Below are 26,389 nucleotides of genomic sequence, written 5' to 3'. Positions count from 1 at the left end.
ATAGATAAAAAAGAGTCAACATATTAAGAAAATAACACCATGAGTAGGAAATGATATACACATTTTAATGTCAAGTATCGACGGTTATTCGTTTTTAAAATACAACAAAATAAAAAAATCGTTAGATAAGAAATTTTTATTTTACACGTGAATATTCAATGTCATCAAAATTTAAACTTCAAAAGCTCATAAAATGTATGACTTATTAAAAATATGTTATTAAATACTTATTAAAAATATGGACTTTTGCTAATTTATTTTTTTTTAATTTCAACAATAACAACTTATGAAGAACCTTGTAACATTTTCAAGTTTACTGGCAAAACATTTTCCATGGGCATTTATCTGATTATAATTTAATATACTTAATTTCATATTATTTTTAAAGAACTAAGAACATTATATTGTTTTTGTGTTAATATCACAGCTTTTAAAACTAACAATGTTTTTAGAATGATTTAACCAACGTGACGTGATGAAAACCAATGTCTTTTAAACAGTTGTATGCTCTTTATTTATCTATATTTATAGGTATGACAGTTAAAACTTAATTTTGTACTAAAAAAAAAATAATTTTTTCCTATGATCTCTTAGGTACTTATTTGATAGATTTATAAATAAACGATAGTAAAAATACATAACAGGTATGGCCGTTCACACAAATTATCTGGGAATACCAATTTTTTTTATGATTCAAGAGTACCTGTATAAATTATTTTTAAAAATGTGTCTATTAGATATAACAATAATTTATCTCATAGTTAGGTGTATTGTCAATTTTTTTTTTATGTTAATACAACATATTATATCCGTTATATTTACCAAAGGGTGCTTACCCGTTGATTTAAAAATAAATAAATATTATATAGTTGCTCAAGTAATGTAAAAAACCAAAACCAATATTCAATACCCGAACAGCGTGAGAACTGAAATGATATTTTGGTTAACATGGCCATTCGAGTAATAAGATCTACCTATACAGATCGTTGATATCGTTCTTCTAAAATTATTTATTTTTAGTCATTAGCTTCTGTTTATTATAGTATACCAATAAAACATAATACTAAAATGTGTACAATATTTTATCTATAGTTAATTGTTTTAATGTATCTTATATCTAATACTCACCACTCTCCAGGTTTTGTACTATATGGTCTATAGGTAATTGAGAATGCAATTAAATATCCATCATAAAATTGACTGTGCTAATTATAATTTATAAATAAATTAAAATATTATTAACATTTATAAAATTAGGTTTTATTGTTTATAAATTTACAAATCAAAAATATTTTCTCATTTTGAACTAAACAATTTAAAACTAGGCTCACTTTATGCTCTACAATCTTGATAACATTTCTGTTAAGTCACATCAGTATTAAATATAGACATTAAATGTAGAAGGTTATTTAATCACCAACACATACTTACTTATAATGGGTAAACTTAGCTATAAAAAAATATTTATTTTAAATTTTAAATGATTTCTAAACACTATAATTTGATCTAGAGGGGCTTGTTGATCCCTAAAACACCAAAACAGTCATTAGCCTTCAGTAATAATAGCAATTATTACTAAATTAGATTTAGCTTGAGACAGTAATTAGCCCTTCCAAGTTTAAAACCCTAATTGTCCATTTATGCCTTGTAATGTATTTATAAATATTAACTTGTAGAGTTATAACTAAGTTATACAAAAGTATACATAATATTTTATTACAAATTTCCCAATAATTTTTCGATTTAAACTTAATAGAAAGCTGACTATGACGTACTCTATTAACAATTATATTTTGTTAACAGTATTATTATTATTGTTGTGTATGAATGTTTGACTCTAGAGAAGTTAATTAAATAAATGCAACTAAAGTAACTGATATTTTCCATATATGACCTAAAATTCCTAAAAAAAAATATGATTCACGAACATCGGCTAATTGTGGATGCGTTGATAAAATTAAACTAAAATGTATTGAGTCTTTGTATGGTTTCGCAGGAAACATATAAAATAGATTAAATGTGTTCATATTAAAATGTATATATTACGCAAGTGCATGATCTTACAGATTATATGAATATTAAATATATATTATTATGCCTAATACAAATTATAGTTTATAATACAGGTACAACCGTACCATCATAAATACGGTATCGTAAACGTTATGCTAAGAAAATATAGTTAGGTACCTATGTTACAAATCTCTATATTGACATCGATTTCACACCGTTTCGGAAATGCTGTTTTACACTTTTGCAGTCTTGCAGATTTAAAAACGATTACCGACTACGACGAAATAAATGTTTCAAAATATTATTTGACTTTACAAAGATCATTATTATATATTTATATTATACAAGCTGACTGTCCTACTAATTTTACTGATCTTGCCAAAAACGCCTTGAGTATCATGTATATGCACTCAGTAGTCCTATGAACCCGTGCTATGTATGATACATGTTACTCAGATTTTAATAAGTCTCCGGCATGAGAAATTCCCTAGGGATAAATAAATAAATAATTTCGAACAATATTGAGTATCACGTATGACACTCGAGACGAAATTTACAAGTAAAAGTAAAATATGAAGTGCAATAATTGAAAGTTTAACGTGTATCACATGTATTACATATTATGATGAACAAGGCAATCAACTTGTAAAATGTGTGTTATAAATACCTATTGTTATTATCATATACTTTATCCTGCAGTGTTGTTTAAGTTTTTAACAATATTTTCATTTTAAAAACATACGTTAAACGCACATTAGATGGCTATTATTGGTTCTTTAAAGTTTAAGTACCTAGAGTTCACTTTAAATAGTATAACGTGATTATACTAAACTCATATTATAAGCGTTTCAACGCGTATAGTGCCTATTTTAACAAAGCATTGCCAGGTGCAAGCCAGGTCAGCAAATAGTGGGCTACACTTAAGTGTATACTTATTTCGAATTTAACAAACATTTAAATACTTGTTTGGAGATTTAACCGATTGGTCTTTTTATAGACACAGCCATCCACTACACATGATGCTTCGTGACTCTCTCCTATGTCATCACATAGGTACTTATAACTAGGTACTTAATTTTTATTATAACCCTCAATATTTTTATATTTATTTATAATTACTTTTAATTTATATTCTTATAGGACCTAGGTAATTTACAAAATCTTTAAATTAAGCGTGAAATTGCTAAACTTACGATGGTGAAAACTAAACTACAACACACAAAATAGGCTCAATTACTTCATTTAAATTTTTTTATTTAACATAAATAACTAAAAATAGTTATAATTATCTAACTATTTACATAATTATTGGTAAATATATAATTACTCATTTATTGGCCAAAGAGCAACGAACCATTTAATATATTATGTGAATGCACAGTAATTAAAATATAGATACTTTATAATAAAGTAAAAATAAAATAGGTAATTAATGAAAAAGAAAAGTAGGAAATGATAGCTCGATAACCAATAAATGTTAAAGGTTCACATTAACTATAGGTTTTATTATACCTAGATACGCATACAATTCTGTGGGTTGTTTGAAGAAGAAAACAGGATGAAGATGGACCATGCCTGGTGTCAAAGAACTAAGTAAATAATATGTTTTATACATTGTCACTATTACAATTTTAGGCATCGAAAGAAAAATATTTTAGACATCCTTGCCTCGTTGACATAAGCTCAATTGAACAAAGAGAGTGAGGCTTAGCCCATTGTTGAAAATTAGCTCCCCCAAGTTTTATACATCAGTACCCTTAAGGTTTTTATTATATTATGCTAGTAGATAAAGTTTATGAAATCATATATGAATAAGAAGATTAGTGAAACTTTCAAGTACTTACCTACATTTAAATAGAAAAAAGTTATTGAAATGAGAAAAAAAAAATACATTTAAGGCATTTTAAGCACTTCATTATCAACTACTTTTTTTAATAAAATTAAGTTATTAAATCAACACATTTTTGAAATACTAACATATTAATAGATCATAGTTAAAACAAATTACATCAAGCAATACAAATGTATATTATATCCCAACAATCGACATATTAATTTATCTTGCATATCAAATAAACAATATTATTTTATGTCTAATTTCTAATTTTTTATCCATCGTTCAATTGTCATTGTGTAATGCTCATGTATTGTGACAAAACTTATTTGTATTTCTCTGGGAAAAAAAGGCGGTATAATAATAATTGTATTATTTATTATATCTTCTATTATGGGTTATGAGTTAGTATGAGAATCGATATAGGGACTATTTTATTGCTATAAACTATTATATTATTAAAATATACTCATAATATTTAAAAATAAAGTTTCAGTAACTGCCTGGAATCGTTTGTTTTTAAAAACATCAATTGTTCAAAACGTCATTATTAAATAATATTACGGCGTCGCAGGTAAATGATATAAAAATAAATACAATTTTTATTACAAAACCCATGGACTCTGTATTAAATATGTGAACCGCTATTAGCGGGACTAACGCTAATATTCGTTCGAGATTCGTTCCACTGTAATTTCGTCACACTGCACACCACACCATATGAATACGCACTCACAGGCGATGGAGCGAAAATATTTTTAATTGAAAATCAAACGACACGATTGGCGCGCATGAGGATCCAAACAAAGAACGGGAGTTTTCCGCAGACTCACTGACTGATTAACCCAAATTATTGCAGTTATCCTTTCACGATTACATAATATACCGTATACAAATAATAATTGACCGTCGTCGTCAAATCTATAACACCGCCGGTGGCCGTCCATAATACAGTCATCAACGTTATTAGTTTGACTATACGGTTTTTTTTGACGTCCACAAAACTTCATCTGATTTTTAATGATTTTCAATGATTTTAACACTATTATATATTATTATATATACAAGCACCAGTGCAACTGTGGGGAGGGGAATCTTAACTCCGACAAAAATTGTATTTATAGCCCTCTCAAGAAAAAGCTCTCCTAAGACTTTAGAAAATGATCTTAGTATGAAATTTCAATCTGTGGTTACACTTTGATAATACCAGATCAGTTTAGTGATTTGTATATTTTTAATATCCAGGATTTAACCACTGTAATTTTAAAACTCCATACTCACGCCCACGAGCTTAAGGTCATGTGCTATATTCACGAATAACGGATAACCGCGATAATTTCCGTTTTCGCCGTAGCGGTCGCGCCGTTCGATTCTCGTCTGTCGATCAAACGTTTTTGTGATTGCGTGATGTGTTGTGTAGTGTGACGACACGATATAGTCTCGTGTAGTAGTCGTCTATACATATATTATAAAATATATACCTACATATTATGTTTTATATTATTTGCGAGCCTCATAACTTCCGGACCGACAAAACGCGCCACCGCAGCTGTTATTTCTATGGGATAACGACGACGGACTGTGTGTAAAGGAACTACTCACACAGAAGATGATTCACCTAGCTATATTATGTATAAATATATAAATATTGTTCACATCCAACTACGGTTATTTACAAATTACGAATAGTTAACAAACAATGTAGTTGCATATTATCACAAAGTAGCGTGTATGCGGACTGTGCACGTACAGATATACAATCCAAGCTGCAGATTATCAAAGTGGATATTAATCGGCGGCGCAATAATCGAAATAAACAATATAACAATATGCCATCGTAGTAGGTACCTACAAAATACGGAAATGAATAACTTTGGAGACGCGCTGTCGGTTATCATTTGATATCATCGTCATCGGCTGAATCAGACATAAGTGGGTCGTACCATATATCGGTTAGGTGTTATATATAGTCCAACATATTATTATTTATCGTAAGTGGCCGCTGACGAAGCATGTCTTTTGAAATTGTTTTGGTGCATAGATGCATTACAACACGAGTCACACTACTATATAGGCGACACTAAGAACACTTCAATACGTCAATAAAAGGTTCCTCGTTTTCACTGTAGACATTTCAAAACGTTGAAAAAACATACACACAAAACAATTATTATTTAATATCATTTTGATTTCAAATGACCGCAAAATTCGTCAAAATCACGGAAACTTGCAAATTCTAATATTATTGTCGTTAAAAATTAACAAAATATTCATATTTTGTATTTGAAAAACCTGAATTCATTATTAAATAAGTAAAATGGGGTGAGCATACTAGCTGTAAAAAAAGGTGTATATAATTTACATACAGGGTGGTTGTAATTTAAATCAATACAAACTTTTGTATAGACACGGTTTGAAATAATTTCAATTACAAATGTATTATAGATACATCGAGCAGACACGACGAGCAAGCTGGATATCGTCCACTTCGTGTGTCGCTTTGGTGCGGCAGATGTGATTTTCTTTTGAACAGCTAATGCGTCAATGTCTATCGTTAATTTAAAAAAAATGTATTCTCTCTTTAATAAAATAGTATAGATTGTGTGTTACAGTTGTATAATTTATCGAATGCATACATACAGGGACATGGGGACATCTGTTCTTGCATTGATCGTTTCTAGAAATAACTTATAAGTTGACTGAAATAGTCAATCTTGATATATGAATGTGAATAACCATTTTGTGAAAACAAAATCGTAATTGCCTTACTGATTAAAAATACATAAATAATAAGTAATACAAGATATAGGTACAAATTAAAAAATATATATTTAAAAGGAACCACAATACTATTGATATTACATCTACGCATGTCTTATCAAATTTCACAGGTCGACCATGTGCATGAAAGGCACGACCCGTAGGCTGTACACGCCTTTGATGGCAAAACTGTACTATATGATGGTTAAAATGTTTTTCATTAAAAATATAAAATTACTACTCATCAGTCATCGTAAATTCGTAAATCATCCGGTTAAATTACGGTGTGATATTTATTTCATTCAACACGGACAATGGTCATTAAACTCGAACTATCATAAATGATATTGTATACTATTCACCTTATTAGTATAATACTATGTAACTCATAAACTATAATCTTTATTTTATTTTTAATTGAGCTTGAGCCCGACAACTCAGGCTATTAGCTGTTGGTTTTTTGTTTGTTTATGTATGTTGTTAGTAGGGGGAGGAAGGTTGAAAACACGTTTTTGTATGTGTATGGCAAGGGTTCGTTGCTAAAAATCCCGGGTGGTCACCCATCCGGGAACTAGCAACGCCGGCCATGACGTACACTCAGTGCGTTTCCGCAGTACACCAAGCCACAAAAACTATAGTCTATAAGTAAAAAGTAATATCTGTTATTCTCTTACATAGTATAGGTACAAATAGTATCAACTTTATGTTTTAATGTCAAACAATTAGTTGATTACCGTGATCCGTCGACCCATTAACCCAAGTGCAAGGGTCTCCAAACTACAGCCCGCAAACAAGTTTTCTCCAGCCTTCTACAGGACGATGAATAATCTGAAAACATAGTATATAATGATATGCCAAATCGCTATGGCATGCACTCCTCGGCATGACGTGTCGCGTGTTTCATGTGACAGGTATATTATCATCTGTATCATAATTTATTATACGTTTTACAATTAAAAACTATACGTGTTTATATAATTTTTTTCAACTAAGAGCTTTTTATTTTTTTGTATATGGCCCTAAAATAATAATAGTTTAGAGACCCCTGGATTAACCAAATAACGTTTTTGCATGTGACTTATTATTCGGACGTGACCACATATTCCGCGTTGTTTGTTTTTACAATTGATATTGATCTTTCCCGTGCTAATAATATTTTAGGCTGACCATACTTAACCCGCGTAACAATGTGTGCATCGCCATTATACTGAGAGAGAGAGAGAGAGAGAGAGAGAGAGATAAAGAAAGATTCGGCGTTTAATTTAGTTATAATATAGCCTATATAGTCGTATTAATCGGTATTGAGTAGTATCCATTCACCCTGTCCCACTACTGCAAGATCCCAGTGAATGAAGGATCACGTGACACTGAACTAAATACAATATTATAATATAAGTAATATAAAATGTTTATTTACGTATTTAGTTCAGTGCCACGATGACATAATTGTTACAGACGGCCACGGCTGTCAGATTATTATTTCGAACCCAATGCACGGCGACATCTACCGTCAAACCAGCAGCTCTTTCGTTCTCGGCGCAAATGGGAAACGATATTATAAATTCACAGAAGATAGCGCTGTACCACTGAAAACTAAAATGCCCCTTGACGCGATAACAACGCTGTTATAGACTTATTTCTCGCGTTAACGACGTAAAATGCAGATCGTTAAAATATAATATAAATCTCATCTTTACCCGCGCGGTGAAATCCGTTTGTTGTCGCCGCTGATAAACAAATTCGTTTGGATAAACCTCTGCACGATATATTGTTGTGTATAATGACGCGGTGTGACCTACTACCTTTTTCGTCTTTGAACAAAATAATATTCGAAATTGATACCCTTATAAACGCGTCGTTTTGTTCGAGTTTGTAGGTATGTGTAAGGAAATATTTTGTTATCGTGCGCTGAAAAATGAACAACTATCGTTGGCACCTCATGTATCAGATCACAGTATCTATCTACTTTCAGTTTAGGTGCCATCCATATAGATACCTAACATATTGTCTAGGAATCTCGATGATAGACATTTAATTAATAAACTGTCGAATAAAAAAATAAATACACAATTATTATCTATTATTAGAGGTTTGGTATAATAACTAATTAGTACCTACATAGCAATGACAATAATAGAGCATATAATATCGGATTCATAGCTGCCGAGTTTATTTGAGAAATAAAAAAAAAATATTGGATTCTATAGCTATAAACAAACTTAATATTTTATTTATTTATAATGCCTAACTAATAATTTATTAATGGTAGAAATTAAACACAAGTCCATCTCCTTAATACACGCCTCACTATACAATTTCAAAATGAAAATCAAGAACCGTTTTTATAAATCGTTTATGCTCATATTCTATGTTGAGGGTCCCGACATTTGTGATGTTATATGCCATATCGTATATCTAGAATATTAAACGTCACGTTTCACAGCGAGGAACATAGCAATTATTATTACAGAATACCATGACCTCCATGAATACGATTTTTCAAGTTCACTTTGAGACATAATGACGGAATTTACAAGGACCGTTTATCTGATAAAAACTAATGAAACTAAACGCGAACTACTGAACGCAAATTTGCCACTTGTAAGACACGCATTTGTAAGACTGAGACAACCAATATGAGTGAGGCAATATTCTTATTAACGCACATCAATATATTCTCTCGTTTTGGAACCATTTTAATTGTTGTAGACGAAATACAACTGTAACAACAGTTTAAATATAGTGTTTTTGATTTGCTAGATGCGAACATTGAGACAACACAGCAATAAACACGTAGACACTTTGATCTTCGCCTAGGGGTGGGCTAATTAGTTTTAGATCTGACCGTCTGACTACCTCGCAACAAGCTGTAGACGTCAAATTACGTATTTTATATTATATAAGGTAACGATAAATGTGGTCACTTTATAAATTGATAAATTATGTTGTAGAACCCTTGACCATTTGGGCAGTATAGTATTGCGTATCTGCTATCTATGTATTAATAGTATGCGGGAGGTAACTACCTATTAGTATAGAATGACGTGTACCTCTTCAGAAAACCATTTTGTACAGCAATAAAACTCAAACCAGAGGTATAGTAGAACTGAAAATTGAACTCACACACATTCAACACACACATTTTCACAGTAGATGGCCTATTATTCCGACCACCCACAAGTCATTAGTCATCCAGTGCTTTTTTTTTATAAAAAATCTGTAATGAATTATATTTTTACTAATTTTTATCGTTATTAACTTTTTAGTTTTTTAGTTTTTTGAATTAAAGTATAAAATTCACTGTAAATGTTTAATTACACATTCTTAAACGGAATATTATTTGGAGTAGGTACACCAAGCTATTTCAATATGTATATAAAACCCAATTGCCGATGAGTAGTTAATTAGGCAGTAATCCCTAAATATTAATTGACATTTAGATTAGCTGAGTACTGCACTAACGTACTCCTGTGCTACTCCACTTCGCTCACATAAATTATAACTCTTAAATATTACTCTTCCAAAGTTTGATTTTTATTTTCCCTCGAGTTGTTTAAAAAAAAAGAAAAGAATTTAATTCAAATGTTAAACAATTTAATTCTACAGCATGTTATCATTAACCTATTTAAGTTTATAAAATTGTAATGGGGATCACCGTTCTTAATAGGTACTCAATAGGTATCTAAATAGGTGCTTGTTTCGAGATGATATTTATGCATTATACCTAAGACCCAACTGATACTATGTTTATTCTACAATCTATTAAATAAAAATCAGTGTTCATGACTCGTTGAGAGGAAAAATGTTGTAATGAAGGTATAAAGTGGATCCTGAGTTCGACTATCCCTGATTTCATAGTTCGACAAAATGTCAAGTACACTCCAAAATATTTCCAATCATGTCTAACGTCTGATTTATTTCAGTAGGTATCTACTTAAATAAATCAGCCACTAAATATTAGTAACTGACTTTGGATATATATTAAATATGTTTCTGATAAAATAAAAACTTATGTTGGATTTACGCTGTTGGCGTTCATAATGACATTCTACATTTCTACTTTTATAATATTATACTGTTTGAACAAGACTTTACCTTAGTTTATTTATTGATGCGTTGCACTCAATATAATAATACACATTAAATTATATCATAATAAATAATACTTTGTACAAGGTACAATGTACATACTTGTCGACTTTTCACATGATGGCCGTGAAAGAATGAATGTATACTATACAATATAATATGTAGGTATTATATATTTATATAGAAATTATTTACAATTACCAGCAGAGTTATATTTTTAAAGACACAATGGATTATTCAATATCTTGTTATTTATTTCGTTTAGGAACTTATGGAAAACCTAAGACAAACCTTAGCAATCATACTAGTGATTTAAACATTATTTGCGTCAACTAGGATAGTATAGTGGCTTATAGATTATAATATCAAGGTCTGTCTGCTAAAATCAGGGTTTTTGTCCTATTCCAAAATAATAATTAACGATGATGAGTCTTGAAAAAGGTGTACTGTAAAAAACATAGTACGAGTACAAAGTTTTGATTCAGTTTGTAGTTTTGTATAAAAAAAACTTGACTGCAACGTGTCGAGAAAATTATGTATTGTAACTGTAAGTTGTATTATTTATATATTATATATTATATAGGTGTACACTGTACATAATAAATGAACAAACATTTCCACAGAAAATCAACAGCTAAATCCGTACAGTTAATTTTGAATAAGGGTAAAAAATTAAATCTACTCTAACTAATAACTATGAAATTATCTAAATAACATAATATTAACATGTTTCATTTTTACTGTATTTTAATGTGTTATGACGTAATATCGATATGATGTATATCATAATATGTAGTACTGTACAGTCGTATAGATTAAAATAGTAAAATATTTTATTAACAATGACATGGTCTATGGATTTGTCATATGACGCAAGTTAAACAGATCCAAATGTTGTACATCAGACATTTAAGGTATAATGAAATTAAATTACTAAGATATATTGACGAATGACAATACTGTTCTCTTATGGAACTAAAAAATCAACTGAATCCGTACTACCCATCACTGTAGTTGTCCCATTACTACACATAAATAATTCCACTAAAAAATTTAAATGCATATTCCTATAAAATCCCTTTCATAATAATATAATACTGTACATTTAGTCTATGATTCATTTCTGAGCACAAATGTATCAGTTTTAATTGGTTGATTATTAACGTATATATTATTTTGTATTATAGAATTCACACGAAATGTTTTGAATTTAATTTTTCAACAATCAAACATATAGGCCTCCGGAATGAAACACTTATTATTGTACTCTGCGTCCCCTATAATTATTATTGAGGCACTGACCACGCAATGCGACTTAAAACGGTAGGTAGGTAGGTACCGTTGAGTATATTAAAATATTAAATTATATAAACCCCACTTAGTCCAACACAATAATATTAGGTACCTATATAGCATATAATAATACACACACTACACTGATAAATGAAAACAATGTTTTAATACACTATGATCATTAATTCCAAAGAATTACGTCCATTTCATGATAAATACTGTATATTTGAATGAAATGTAGGCCAGGCAGTGTGATTTGGAGTTTGCACGGAGTTATGGAGGCATAAACGCGTCCATTGTTAATAACCAAGTGAGGCTGAGTTGTGAATTGATGAGCATATACATGTGCATGAGCATTTATATTTATGGACTAAGCAGTACTACTCGGCAAAGGGAGAGAGGGGTAAAAACATCCGTTTAAGAGACAGGCTTAGTCAGGGGATTTTATAATAATTGGAACGGTGAATGTAATTAACGATGAATATATAAGCACAAAACTTAATTCGTTTTGAAAAACGCATATAATTATATATATTATACCATACATGTATATGATTTCTTCAATTTAAATTAAAATACCAAGCTGTATAATATGTTTTCAAAAGAAAAGCTAAAAAAAAATTTTCATATTATATTATTATGTGTGTGTGTGTGCATAATATAATTAATATCTGTAAACTCGTCGAAAGAAATGTTATTGTTTATAACCGTTTTATGCATAGAGTCACTACGGGAGACATATTATCATTTTAATTTGTATGTTTTAATATAATATATACAGGTATGCCCTTAATAATATATTATAATATAAGAATATAAATAGGTGTATATAAACATTTAGATTAATACATTTTTAATAATTTTATTAATATTATGTAGGTACCTAACTTGAATACCACTTGTATAACTTCTAAAGTATAATATTACACTGTAGTTAATAGGTATATTATGTGTGTCTTATTAATTTGTAAATATCGAATATTGTTGTGTTTGTATCTAATATGTGTATATACTAACTATTTGACATTTTTTTAGACATTTTATTCGCGTTTTTAATATTTTGAGTATTTATTTCGACTCGACCACGCAGTTGTGAATTGTGATGCAGTAAATTACACGTACCTATTATGTACGTTTTCATATCATTACCTACACCTACAGTAGAAGTGGGATGTCTGCATTTTGTTATTAGAGCCATTTGACCCCAATGCCTGCCCTTATAATATATTATACCTAGTAAATAAATCATTTCAAAAACAGAAAAAAAGATTAACATTAAACGCCATTAGTGTTTCCTGCTTATACGATGCGTATTGTGTATAATAGTATATACTTACTTGCTTTAGCTTTTAGAACGGTCATAACACGGAAGTCCCAAATACCTCGTTGAAACGCGTTATTATATGACCCGCTGGCTTTTAAAACGATACACTTTTTGTGTCAGTCCGGTGTGGCTGGTCATCAAGCGATGTGTTCACATAAAACGAATGCTTCACGGACAATCAAAAGCCAAAACCGAAGTATATTAAATTGTAGACTTTATTCTAGAAAGCATCTAAACCCTTTTCTGTTTATTGTTTTAGTGTCTGGGAATTGTATAGTGTTTATATGGCAAAAAAACATAATAATTGAAATGCATTTAACCCAGCAGAAACAAGGGTCGATAAGACATATTCGACAGATAAATTACATTTTAATTTTTTTTCTCTATCATATTATAATACATTTTGTTTGGAAATTAAAAATAATGGGTACCTACAATATCATAAACTTGATAAAGGTATTACTTATCAACTGTGGATAGTCCATGAAATTTATAAATAAATAAAATATACGAACTTTCAGTGTATATTAGTTACATATTAATAATTTCCGTGTATTTATTGGTACGTTTTAGCTATGTGTTAAATGGATACAGCACAGCGTGCTTAAACAATAAAGGTAACCTTTAACCAACTCAAAATGCTGTGATGGCAAAATATTAGATAGCCCTGATTAAGTCGTATCATTTGTTTTACTTTGCAGCATATAAACTGAAATCATTTACAATTTACTATAGGCATTATACTATTATACACCATGCACCAATAAGTTGCGATTTATTCGTAAGTTCGAAGTATGAATTCATTTTTTCCACACGTTAATATCAAAAGCTTATTGTATGTGACAACCACACTCTCAGAACATTCTTGCTCTATATTACAAAGTGCACTTTCATGTAAGCTGTTTTTGAACAAAAGTGTTTCATTTTCACACACGTCACACGCAATAGTGAGTATTAGCAAACCGCATGTTCGAAAGAGAAAATGATTATGATCAAATATAAAAAATAAAAAGACCTAAACAATATACACAATTAACATTAGTACCTGTGTGGGGCATTTATCGATTTATATATTTAATGTATAAAACATAAATTTAAAGCACTCTTAATTTGCGTATAGTTTTCGTAATACAAGACCAGGAAAATAATTATATAATATGTATTACTATAGTATGTACGGTATACAAAAATAAAATCGACCGGTAGACCTGTCAAGTAAATGTAATTTATAAAAACAAAAACAAAAAAAATGATCTAAGAGTTTAACATAACACTTGTGGAGTCGTGGGTACGGACCACACCCCCCATGAAAAAAGGGTTGTTTTCCTATTATATTTTTCTCAAGCATTAATAGCCCGTGTAATAGCGAACTTTTAAACATTTTTCATAAAATAAATGTAGTTTATCGTGCGTTATTTACAAAATATGAACGAGGATAATTATTATAATATTATGGTTACATAATATACGGTCGTCGACTACTCAACATTCTATAAAATAATATTCACACAACGCCGACGACTATTCAACAACTTTAACCTATGCAATCGATCATGTATAGTTGTCGAAATTATATTTAAAATCATATTAGTTTCTGACCAATGTATTTAGGCAGGGCTTGAAACCGAAAACATATTTTCCTATTTTGATTTCGGTTTCGGTTATCGGTATTTATTATTTCCGATTTTTATTTCGGTTTCGGATATCGGTATTTATTTTTCCTGATTTCATTTTTAGTTTTGAACACTGGTTTTTATTTTTTTCCGATTTTGTTTTCGGTTTTGATGTCGATTTCGGGTTTTAACGGTTTTAACCGTGATATTCAAAATCAGTATCCAATATCGGTTTCAACCTCTGGCCAGTGGCTACAGGTATACATATGTACACGTACCTATATTATAATATATACATAGTTATGCAGTAATATCGTGAGACAATTTGAATGCGAAAATCAACTCAACTATACCTATAGATGGATATTTAATATAATACTAATATGAAAGACTTTATTAGTATATGAGTTATACATCCGGAATATCTCTCGGAACGACGGTTTTATCGGCCTTTGAGTCCATCGTTTCGTTCGGTGACCACTGACCACTCACCACCTCAGATAAATATTATACGCGACTACTGCCCTTGCGTCTCGTCCAAGGCGCTCTTAGGCGGCGAGGGCGAGGGCCTCTGAACGTAATATTATATTATTATTTAATATTATTATTATTAATAATGACCGCCAGCATATAGGTACCTATTCGTGTTCGTTTGAACGACTCTGCGCGTCGTATATTATTATAATAATATACCTACAACACTAAAATGAAGTACGAAATACGCGCCAACACACAATCCCCAGTTGCGAGTCGAAATGGACGGGATAGGACGGGTGTATTATTGCCTGCACATTTTTTTTTGTCACCGCCACCGACAACACAGCGAGTGACCAGCACGTCATCGTCACGTTCACCCCACACACGACACGACCACTATAAAAGACAATAGTAATTATCATAATGTGAACGTCAACTACAGGAGTATATACAATGTTATTGTGCGACAGTATTGTGCTATAATTTATTCTTGAAAATAACTTTCGATCGAAAACCGCGCGAGTAGCCCTCTCGACGTTCGTATCGTGCAAAAAAAAATATATATAATATTCTTAGTTGTACAACAGTAATACTGCAGTTATATGGACGCTATGGTGTACTCAAACCGCGTTCTCGGTGATCGTCTACACCGCAACCGGCCATAATATTATCATTAGGTATAAGCTATAGCGGTCCGGATCGATTAACGTATACCGATTAGATTCGCTGCATTCGAGAACAAGTTTCCTAAGTCGAATAGTACTTAATGTTTTTTTGCTCGCGCCCGTATATACGATTGGAGTGTAACCATTAGTATATAATTATTAATACACGATGGTAATAATAATTACTCGAAAAAAATTAGAATCGATGACATGGTCTCTACGATTTCCTTTAACTTTGTTCCGACAAACGTAGACGACATTATAATCGTGAAAAAATAACGTATTATTGCACTTTTATGTAACGTATATTATTTTATACCTTGTTAAGAGGAGTTTAACGGTTACATTTTTTTTCAATTCTGGTAAAAAAACTTATGAGGAACCTTACACACAAAACAAATATTACATAATGTCATTGTAAAACCAATACATTAATCGCTCCTCTCAGAATCAAGAATGTAAACTATATAGAAAATATATTATAATTTAAATAATATCTACCATTGTTTTATTTTCATATAAAACAAATAGGAAGAGAGCACTCAATTATAAAAAGAAGATATTATTATTTTCTTTTTGTCGTTTTTTACAGATGGTACACCTAACATTTTCACATTTGTGTAATCGAAAAAATAATAACATTGGATCATAAAATATAATGTTATTCTCTATATCACATACAAATTTGTTTTTTTAATCAGCTGCTGTGGAATTTAAATGAAACCATTTTTAAATGAAATTTTGTAATCGTGTAATAACCATTAGGTACACTTACACAGAACCAGTTGTAAACTATACCTATTTAAAAAATGTATTCACTTATATTATTGATTTTTAAATTTAAATTTTTCAAAGAATACCTGGTACATTAAAATTGCCTATTTTAAATCACCTTAAAAATTGACGTCTAATTTATTATTTATTTTTCGCTTTTATTATTCACTACCTCCAATTTGTTATAATGGTATTAAAAATGAACTCTAACAAAACAATATATTGTTGATAAAAATAACAGAGTATTTGAGTTAACGACCACTTAAAATATAATATATATACACAATAGGTTAGGAGGTACCCATATAAAATAGTTTGTACGAATATTTTTTGATATATTATGTCTATTATTATTGTGTTCTCAGAATAAATTAAACTCCCTATTGTGTATATATTTTTATTTTTTTAATAATAACGAATATTGGTACCTAATATGTGACTATTTATGATTTCTGAAGTGTAAAATTTGTTCACCTCTAAATAAATAAATTATGAGATTACCTAGGCTAAAAGTTAAAATAGATTAGTTAAGTATAGTTAGGTAGGTACTAATAAATAATAATCCATCCAAATTTCTATAATGCCTCTTTGGGCAGATTTATCATTAATCATTATCAATGTTTTTTTTTTCATTTGATGTTGGATGAATAGTTTAGATTTTAAGCTTTTGATGTCATATAATATTATATTATGTATATTTATTTTTAGATTCTGAACGAAGCGTGGAATGTATTGATTTTACAATGATGTTTTTTTTATGTTCTTTTGTGATCATGTTTGTGGGTAGAACCGCGATGAGTGCTCAGAAGTTTCAAGAGAACCTTTAAAGCTTTCAGTCTATATTGTAATTATATTAGGTCATATTTTGATTTTATCGGTGTTTCCTTTAAGCATAAGTAAAAACTACAACCCAACGTTGGACAAATTTTGAAATGATATCAAGAAGCGTAATTTTTACAGAAATCAGATGAGAATAGTCTTTCGAATGACATGAATAATTATTATTTTATTTAAAAAAATGTAATATCATTACAGTGAACACTTCACTAGCCTATTCCAGGAGGAGCGAAGCGATATGAGTTCCGAACACTCAACACATATTGATTTTAAATTGTTTTCTAATTTGATTTAATTACTAATGTATCAGTGTGGGTATCTCCTTTCACCAATATAATGTGACACTGATGTTATTGTTATACCTAACAATTTTATCTTTATTTAGTACAATTATTTGTATAAATGAAAATCTAAAAATAAGCAATACTTGAGACGTATATATTTTTTTATTATTTATTATTAGTGAGCAAAAAATGTATTCAACAGTCAATGGAGCTTATATCATTATTTATATCGAACAAACTAATATAGAATATTTTATATTTTGTTTATAGTTTGTCCATCGATTATATTTTTATAAATTGACGTGTATATTTAACATTTATAAGCTCTGGAAATATGACAATAAATTCCAAGACGCATATTTAATACCTAGTTAGACAAATTAATGTAGCGCAAACATTTTTTTCCCCTATTAAACTTTTATAAAGCCCAACGGCACAATAAGTGCATAACATTAACAAACCATATTACTTTTTAAGCTACTAATTCAATACAATTATTATGTCCATGACATAGCTCGACTGTGTGTCAAAACTAACATTACGATAAAAATGGAAAACATGATTGTGGTTTAATAATAATGATTATTATATCGCATAATATTATAATGTAAAACTGTAAAACTGTAAAACCACAAAAATGACAAGTCTCTCAATGTTTAGAAATAAGCATATCTATATAGGTATACGTCGTCATATTTTTTTTTTAGTTCAACAACGTTAATTTCATTGTGTGCCTCGTATGTGTATAGCAATAATAATTTATTTTGTTATTAAAAACTAAACAGTCAATGAACGCGTATATGCATTAACGTACGGCCGGCGCTGGTTTAAAAAATAACCTTAATAATGTATATTTGTATATTTGGACGCGATCCAAACGATGCATGTTGGAAATCAGTGATTTTTATTACAGTGTTGTGCTTTATTGTGCGTTCGTAGAGTTCAAAATTCATATACGTGTGCGTGCGTGTGCGCGCGCGAAAAAAAAAAAAAACGATTTCCTTTTTGCTTGTCAAGCGCACTCGAAATAGTGGAAAAAACTGGTCGTCGTATATTTGTTATTAGTATTTTTTTTTTATTTATTTTTTTTTATGTTTACTATTATTATTTTATTTTATAATTCATCGTCGGACCACTTATGTATATGTGGTGGGGAGTGAAAGAAAAAAGTAAAACAAAAATCCCTAACGCGATTCTGTGCATGCGCACATGACCCCACAAAACCTCGTGTGTGCATGACGCGGCGGACCCGCGGAAGTGCAGTTATGCCGTACCCGCCGAACCGTCCGGGACGCGACGACTTTCGACTAAACGTTTCGTCGGGAAAACGCTGTACCCACCGGGAATGCGTCTCGACCATGGTACGAAAACATCGTTTTTCCTGTTTTTGAAAACAGCCATAACCATTATTACTGTCTGTTGAGTTATTTCCAAGACGATCGAGTGTCACTTAAAGTGAACATCGAAGTTTGTATGTACCTAATAATTTAAAACAACTTAAAGGCACACAAGCATGATAATCCAAACGGCCGGCTTCCGGGTAAGTAATACGTTATTAATTATCATTGTATTATTATTTCCTCAATTTTCTCAACGTACATACCTAACTGGTATCGTCGGGTCATAAATGACTGGACATATTTACAAATTTTTGTTTGTATATTTTTTATGACATTAACCATTAAAAATAATAAAGCTGTCTTAAAAGTTATGACACAATTTTTTTAATCTAATATAAGTAATTTTTACAATTTTTTTCAACCCACAGTTTTACGTTTTTAGTTTAATGATTTGGTCTATAATTAATAATATACGAACTAATTAATAGAATTAAGAACCAATATAAGAAACATTCAAACATATTAGTAAAAAACTACAAGCCACTTATTATTATGCATATAAAAATACTGATTACTATATGCCAAATTGTATACATATGTCAAGAATTAAATTAAATAAATAACTTATCTTCAATAAAATGTATTATATTATATTTATTGATAAACGTTTAGATGTTAGGTGGTACTCACATATTTTACAGTGATTTTTATTTTTATTTTTTCATGAAAAAATACTCAGGTAACTGATATCATCGGGTCTTTTATTTCCAGAAACAGCTATACATATAAGATAAACGTGTTTTGTGATTGATAACGAAATACATATTATTATGGTATTCGAAGTCATGTCATAAAATTTAATGCATTTCAAAGTGACTAAAACATAATGTAATTAGCACAAAAATCAAAACACTAAATTCAATGAGTTTTTTTTTTTTGAACAGACGATACCAGTTAAATAATATTATTACGTATTATTACCTACATATTGTCATCATTATTATTATTATTATTATTATTAAATTATAACAATTCCACTGTAGTAAGACTAGCATAAATAGTATGATAATATCTATTAGGTACCTACGTTTAATATAGGTTCAGTATTATCAGCCATAATATTATTATTATGTTTTTTATTTAAATTTCAAATGTGATATTCTAATATAAATATAATATACCTTTTATAATTTATAATCGAAAGTGATTTAGTGATATAATTTATTATGGATAGACATTAACTAGTAGAATGTGAAAACAATGTGTATATTATTCTGTATGTATATCATACAAATATATTCATATAGTAATTTTGATATTTTTGTGATAAGCAAAAAAAAATGCCGTTGGGATGTAAATTTAACAATTGTGAAATATTTGTTTAGTTCATAAAATGCATTGCATAATAGGTAAGGTAAATTAAAACCAGATTATACCCAAGCAGATATACCTAACCTATCTGGTATAAATAATTTTCAATAAAAGGCTGATGGCTTATAAAGTCCGTCAAAAATAAAAATTAAATATAAAAATTACTTGTCTGTTCATGAATATTGTATGTTACTTACTCTGCATGTTTACCACTCTACAAAGTGTTCATGTATGTACCTACACCAAGTATGTAAGAATGAAAAAGTTTTATTTTTATTTGTTAGAGAATCGATTTTTACAATATTGATCAATTATATTATTTTATTATTCAATTGTTTTTATTTTACAACACGTTTAGTTAAATATTATTAATAATTGTTATTACGTTTAAAATTTAAATACAAATTGTAGCGATATTAAAGACATTTTTATTTTGACTTTCAAATGTATTATTTAGTAATTATACCTACGAATATAATAGATACCTAGTTAGGCAGTATTTAAGTAGTTTCAATATTTTATAACTTATAGGTAAGAAATAAATAGGTACCTATGTAAAAGGTACATAAATAAAAAAAAAAAAATTATCATTAGGAAATCATCAGTTTTCAATTAATACTCACATGACAAATATTTCTACCTAAATAATTTCCGACACATTAATCTCTCGTGTGTAGTTCATTGGAAAATACGATGAAAAATTACTATTATTTCTAGAAAATATAACGAAATCTACTCCACTAATAATTTTCTATTTAGAAGAACCCCCACGTCTTTTAATATTGTCGGGCTACGTTATATTTATTATTTTTTTTTATTTATTACTCCACTGCCGCAAGTTTTTACTGAGGCCGGTCATGGAGTAAAAGTTTACAGTTTTTCCAGTAAGACCTTTTTTGCATTCAAGCGCAGACGCAAATATTGTAATGTGACGTTTTTTTCTAGGAAAAAGTGTTTACTTATTTCACTTTTTTATGTCGTTTAATAGTGTTTTTTAACGACCATTCACTCTTTGGCAACATTTGTTTTTGATGGATATTTCATATCCGATTATGGTACGTAATAAAATGTGTCACGTTACTTCACTCGGTTATTTAAATTTAAGTAAGTACTTATGAATAGGTATATCACGGTCGTGTATATGAAATATGAATAAACCCAATATTGAAACATAGATGAATATTTTAATTTTAAAAATTAAATCATGTAGGTATTTATCTATCAAAGCCCCATGGAGGGTCAATCTACTGTGACATCCAGTTATTCTATGATAATGAAATTCATAATAAGGGTGCACTAAAAAATATAATGTTTGGTAAACAAGTAAAAAAATATGAAAATAAAGCTAGTTAAATAAGTATTAAATTTGAAATTGCGTGCGTGATGATAATAAGTAGGTTACCTAATTACCAAGCTATACATTACCATTTTCTATATTTTAGCATATAGGTATTATAACTTATAAGTAATATATTTTCAACATTATAACATGGTGTCTCACATTGATTATCCTCGTACATAAGCCTGTCTGCCTACCATGTATAATATATATGTGATACTCAATACTCTACTGTACATCTCCTTAAACTTTAAATCTCAAATTACAATCTAAGTGCTTCATGAAATTTATTAATTTTACTTTAAAATTATTAACTTAACCATATAAGCTTTGTGAACTTTATCTTAGATTTTTATGAAATACGAATGCAAATATTTTCTTTTTTATTTGAGAGAAGGTTAACTAAAAAACTCTACAAAGTCCTTCTTATTTATGCGAATAAAAGGCTTACACATTGTCAAGTTTCTCTGAAAACTATATCTATGGCAACAAAGTGATAAATATTGAATTTATTAAGGATTTCAACTTTTTTTCTTTACAACAAAATTAGTTAAACTAATGCTCATTCCGTATATTTCAATGTTTTTCTTAATTTATTTTGAAATACAGATATTCTAAGATGTACCTACTTTAAATATAATTTTAGAAAATTATCCCATACAAAATAATAACAAACAACGATACGTTTTACAAAAATTCTTCTGTAGTTCTATAAATTCTATAAATTCTTGTAGCTTTTTAATGTCTTGACTTTTGGACATTTGATGAAGTAATAAGTACTTACCTCTTTGCTGTTCTATTAAATTACTACGGGAAAATGACTGATACAGATAAATGCTTTAAATATTGTGTATATATAGACTATAAACTAACGTACCTACTGTATTATATACATTTTTTTCTATTTAGTTAATTTTATTATTATTATTAAATGTTTTAAGTAAATTTTTGTTCATACAGTATATTTTTAGTTTCATATTTCATTTTTTTTTATTTAACCATCTTTAAATTAATATATTATTTTAATTTGTCCATTATTTGAAACATGTTAATTAGTAATTACCTATATCACAATGTATTTATTAAATATTATGGATATTTACCCAATTACAAATAAAATACCAATATAAACAAATTCAACTTTTTTATGCATTTTTCATACATTATGTTTGTTTTCTCGGTGTTGTTTTCTATACCAACAATTCTGTTTGCATGTTTAATATATAATATCAATGAATATATGAAAATATGAAATACAAAATTTAAGCCATATTTATTAAATATTTTATAAAATCTTAATACTCATATAAAGTGATTTATTTTTAAATGACCAAAACCTTTTTTTTTTAACTCCAGTTTTTGTGGTGAGTTGCAAACCCCTTTAGTATTTTTCTGCACTTTAGCTTTAACTTATACCTGTAGGTATTAAAACTATTTTATTCAATGAAGTAAGAGAGATATTGTATTTTTATAATTTATTGTGCTCTTTTGTTTTTAATCAACACTTTTTAGGGGAGTTTTATAAAGTACATATCGATTTAAAAATAAATAGGTACATATGATAAGCACTTAAACTGGCACATGTATTAACGTATAAGTAGTCAATGAGAAAATTGTGAAAATAAGATAAATATGACATTTAAATAAACACCTATTGCTTAAAAAAAGAAAACACACTGATCATTTTTAAATAAACCATGCTCAGCTTAAAATTATTTAACATTCAAATTACAAATAAGGATACTCCACACTAAAATGTGTGAGTTATGATAATATGACGAATACCTAATAAAGAAATAGTCGACCAGACAGATATTTTAAAAAGTATTGTTGATGAAACTTGATATGAAATCACCGTTTATAATCTATATCACATTATAAATATTTTAAATACATCGATCATTTTTATGACATTTGGAGGTTTTATTGATTTAACAATGATATAATGCATAGACATAAGTTTCTTATGCTAAAATACTATTGTATTAAAATATTTTAAACAGTTGAACAGTATATGGATTTTAAAGCAATTTAATATTTTAGACAAATATTAGTCAGATATGTAGCATATAATTTTGAACAGTGTAACTATAAAATACTATCAAGCTACTAACAAACTACGGACAAAATAACAGTAGGCCTATAATACGGCTATACAGTTAATAGTTCAATTTAATAACAAAGGATAATGGATTTTTATTGTTTTGATTTTTTATTATGAATCCACAAAGAGTGATTTTATTTTGTACTTGCAGGACTTCATCATAATATTATGTATACAGAAAATGTAAATTAAATTGAATATTAATAATTTTAACATTTAGGTACATATTATTGACACTAATTTTAATATTTACATCAATTATTCAATAATAATTAAAATGCGAAAGGGCAATGCTAGGAACACCGAAATTGGAAACTCGCCTCGTTACGCTCACTTTGGTTAGAGGTGTATTATTAGTTATTGTTGTACATTTAAATGTAATTATAAATCTTTCTATTCGAAAAAAAACAATTCAATGTAGACTTCGGTTTACTAAAGTATATAATATGGCTTTTTACTAATTTAAAGTTATTTAAAAACCACAAAACAATTTAATCAGTATTTAAAGGTAAGGTTTTTATTCTAATTTACTGGCTATATTATGTTTCAAAGCGCCTAAAACTACGACTGTATAGATTTTTTAATTAGTGCAGGAAGTCAATGGAGACGATGAAGACAAAATGATTAAAACCATGTCCCGTCTATTGTATGACCCCGACACTTTGTCTTGCTAATAATGTTCAACGACCACCTCCTATAATGTACAAATGTTATACAATGTACATGTATGTAATTTTGTTAGCTTTCCGTACAAATTTTGTGTACCGTCTGAAATTGAACGCTAAAATTAATGTCCTTTCGGTAGACCCTTATGGGTCGTATTTCCCGATTTAATGTCACGTGAATACGCTATAACTATTAAAGACTACATTTCTATATTCGCCATATTTCCTATGAAGAATTTTCGGACGCAGTATCTATAGAACATTCAACATGATATGCTAGTATATAACACGTTGTTCAAATTTATGTGTCTGAAAAATATCTTGAATAGGTTGTAAAGTAGTATCCTACTATAGCTATGTTATTGATATTTAATATTATTAGATATTCTGCTACACAATTTAACACGTTCAACAAAAAATAATTCTTTCTTAAACAAATAATATATTTTTCATTCAGACACACGCACACATATATATATATATATAAGTGATAGTTATCAATAATTAAGGAATATAACAATCGTGTTTTTTTTTAATTATTAAAATGGATTTTTTTTTAAATCTAAAGCTTATAGCTACTTATAGCCTGTAAATTATGTACATTACAATAAAAGTCAGCTAACTCAATAATCCGATACCACTTGGAGTATTTCAATGGTAAATTAATATATTTAAAGGTGGTTTTTCAGCAGAAATCTATAAAATAAATTCCTATTTAAAAGGATAAATTTCAAAAATGTAATTTATGAAAAACTACATTCAAATATTTTTATTTAAAATGATATAGGACTTTTGGGAGTTAAGTATATTCCTAATATTATCCAATCATATGGTCCAATTGGCTCAGATTAATTTAGGAACATAATATATAGATTGTAATTAATTTTAGATTTTCAGCTAAACGATACTGATTTTAAAACGACGTAATTTATTAATCTGTACGTACCAATTTTTTTCTGGTAAAATCGTATACAATTATAGATTGGAATTTGATTACAGTTAGTAATTTAGAAACGGATTTTTGAAATATCTTCCTAGTTTTCCAGATAACCAAAAAATACGGTGACATTTTATTAAAATTAGTATGATTCATTTTTATGTTGTAATAAGAAAATAATACTTTAGTGACTTAATTGATTGCGTAATATTTAGTCATTTATAATTTTTAAAACATTATGATGTAATGAATTTAATAATATCTTGAATTTTGTTTTTTACAGTTTGAAATATTTTTTAACTAGATTATATAATCTTACTTTTCTTATTTCAATCTTACTATTATTAAACGGCACGTCATGTATTGTACCTTATATTTTTTGTTTTGCATTTCTTCAATATTTAAAATCTTTATATGATTGTTATAGTATTTTTTTTTATGAATCTGATACATAGGTACAGTTTATATAATATATATATACATTATACATATATAGTAATTAAATAATTCATTTACAATATGTATTGAAATTAGAAATGGAGAACATGTATAAATGAGAACAAACAGCTTAAGATACAGCGTTATCTAAAGTTGATACCATTCCTTATTAAATCTTAAAATATTGCACCAATATTATTATAATAATATATTACATAATATTATGGTTCAT

At 28.7% G+C, this 26,389-nt stretch overlaps 1 protein-coding gene across 3 annotated transcripts in view; it reads left to right on the top strand.

The window, feature by feature from the left end:
* Positions 1–26,389, top strand: part of LOC132942648 (uncharacterized) — a 227,546-nt gene that overhangs the window by 101,815 nt on the left and 99,342 nt on the right. The window contains exon 1 of one of the 3 annotated variants that reach the window (XM_061011216.1): positions 19,184–19,503. The exons of 1 other annotated variant lie outside the window; for it this stretch is intronic. In XM_061011216.1, coding sequence (XP_060867199.1) covers positions 19,477–19,503 — 27 coding nt within the window. In that variant the 5' untranslated portion in view covers positions 19,184–19,476. Of the gene's footprint in view, positions 1–19,183; positions 19,504–26,389 lie in introns of those variants that run through there. One more of the 3 variants, XM_061011215.1, reaches the window with a different exon arrangement.

This window comes from Metopolophium dirhodum, chromosome 4 (genome assembly GCF_019925205.1).
Source record: "Metopolophium dirhodum isolate CAU chromosome 4, ASM1992520v1, whole genome shotgun sequence".
NCBI lineage: Eukaryota > Metazoa > Arthropoda > Insecta > Hemiptera > Aphididae > Metopolophium > Metopolophium dirhodum.
The sequence above is the reverse complement of the archived record's forward strand: the minus strand, read 5'-3'. Positions and strand labels throughout refer to the sequence as shown.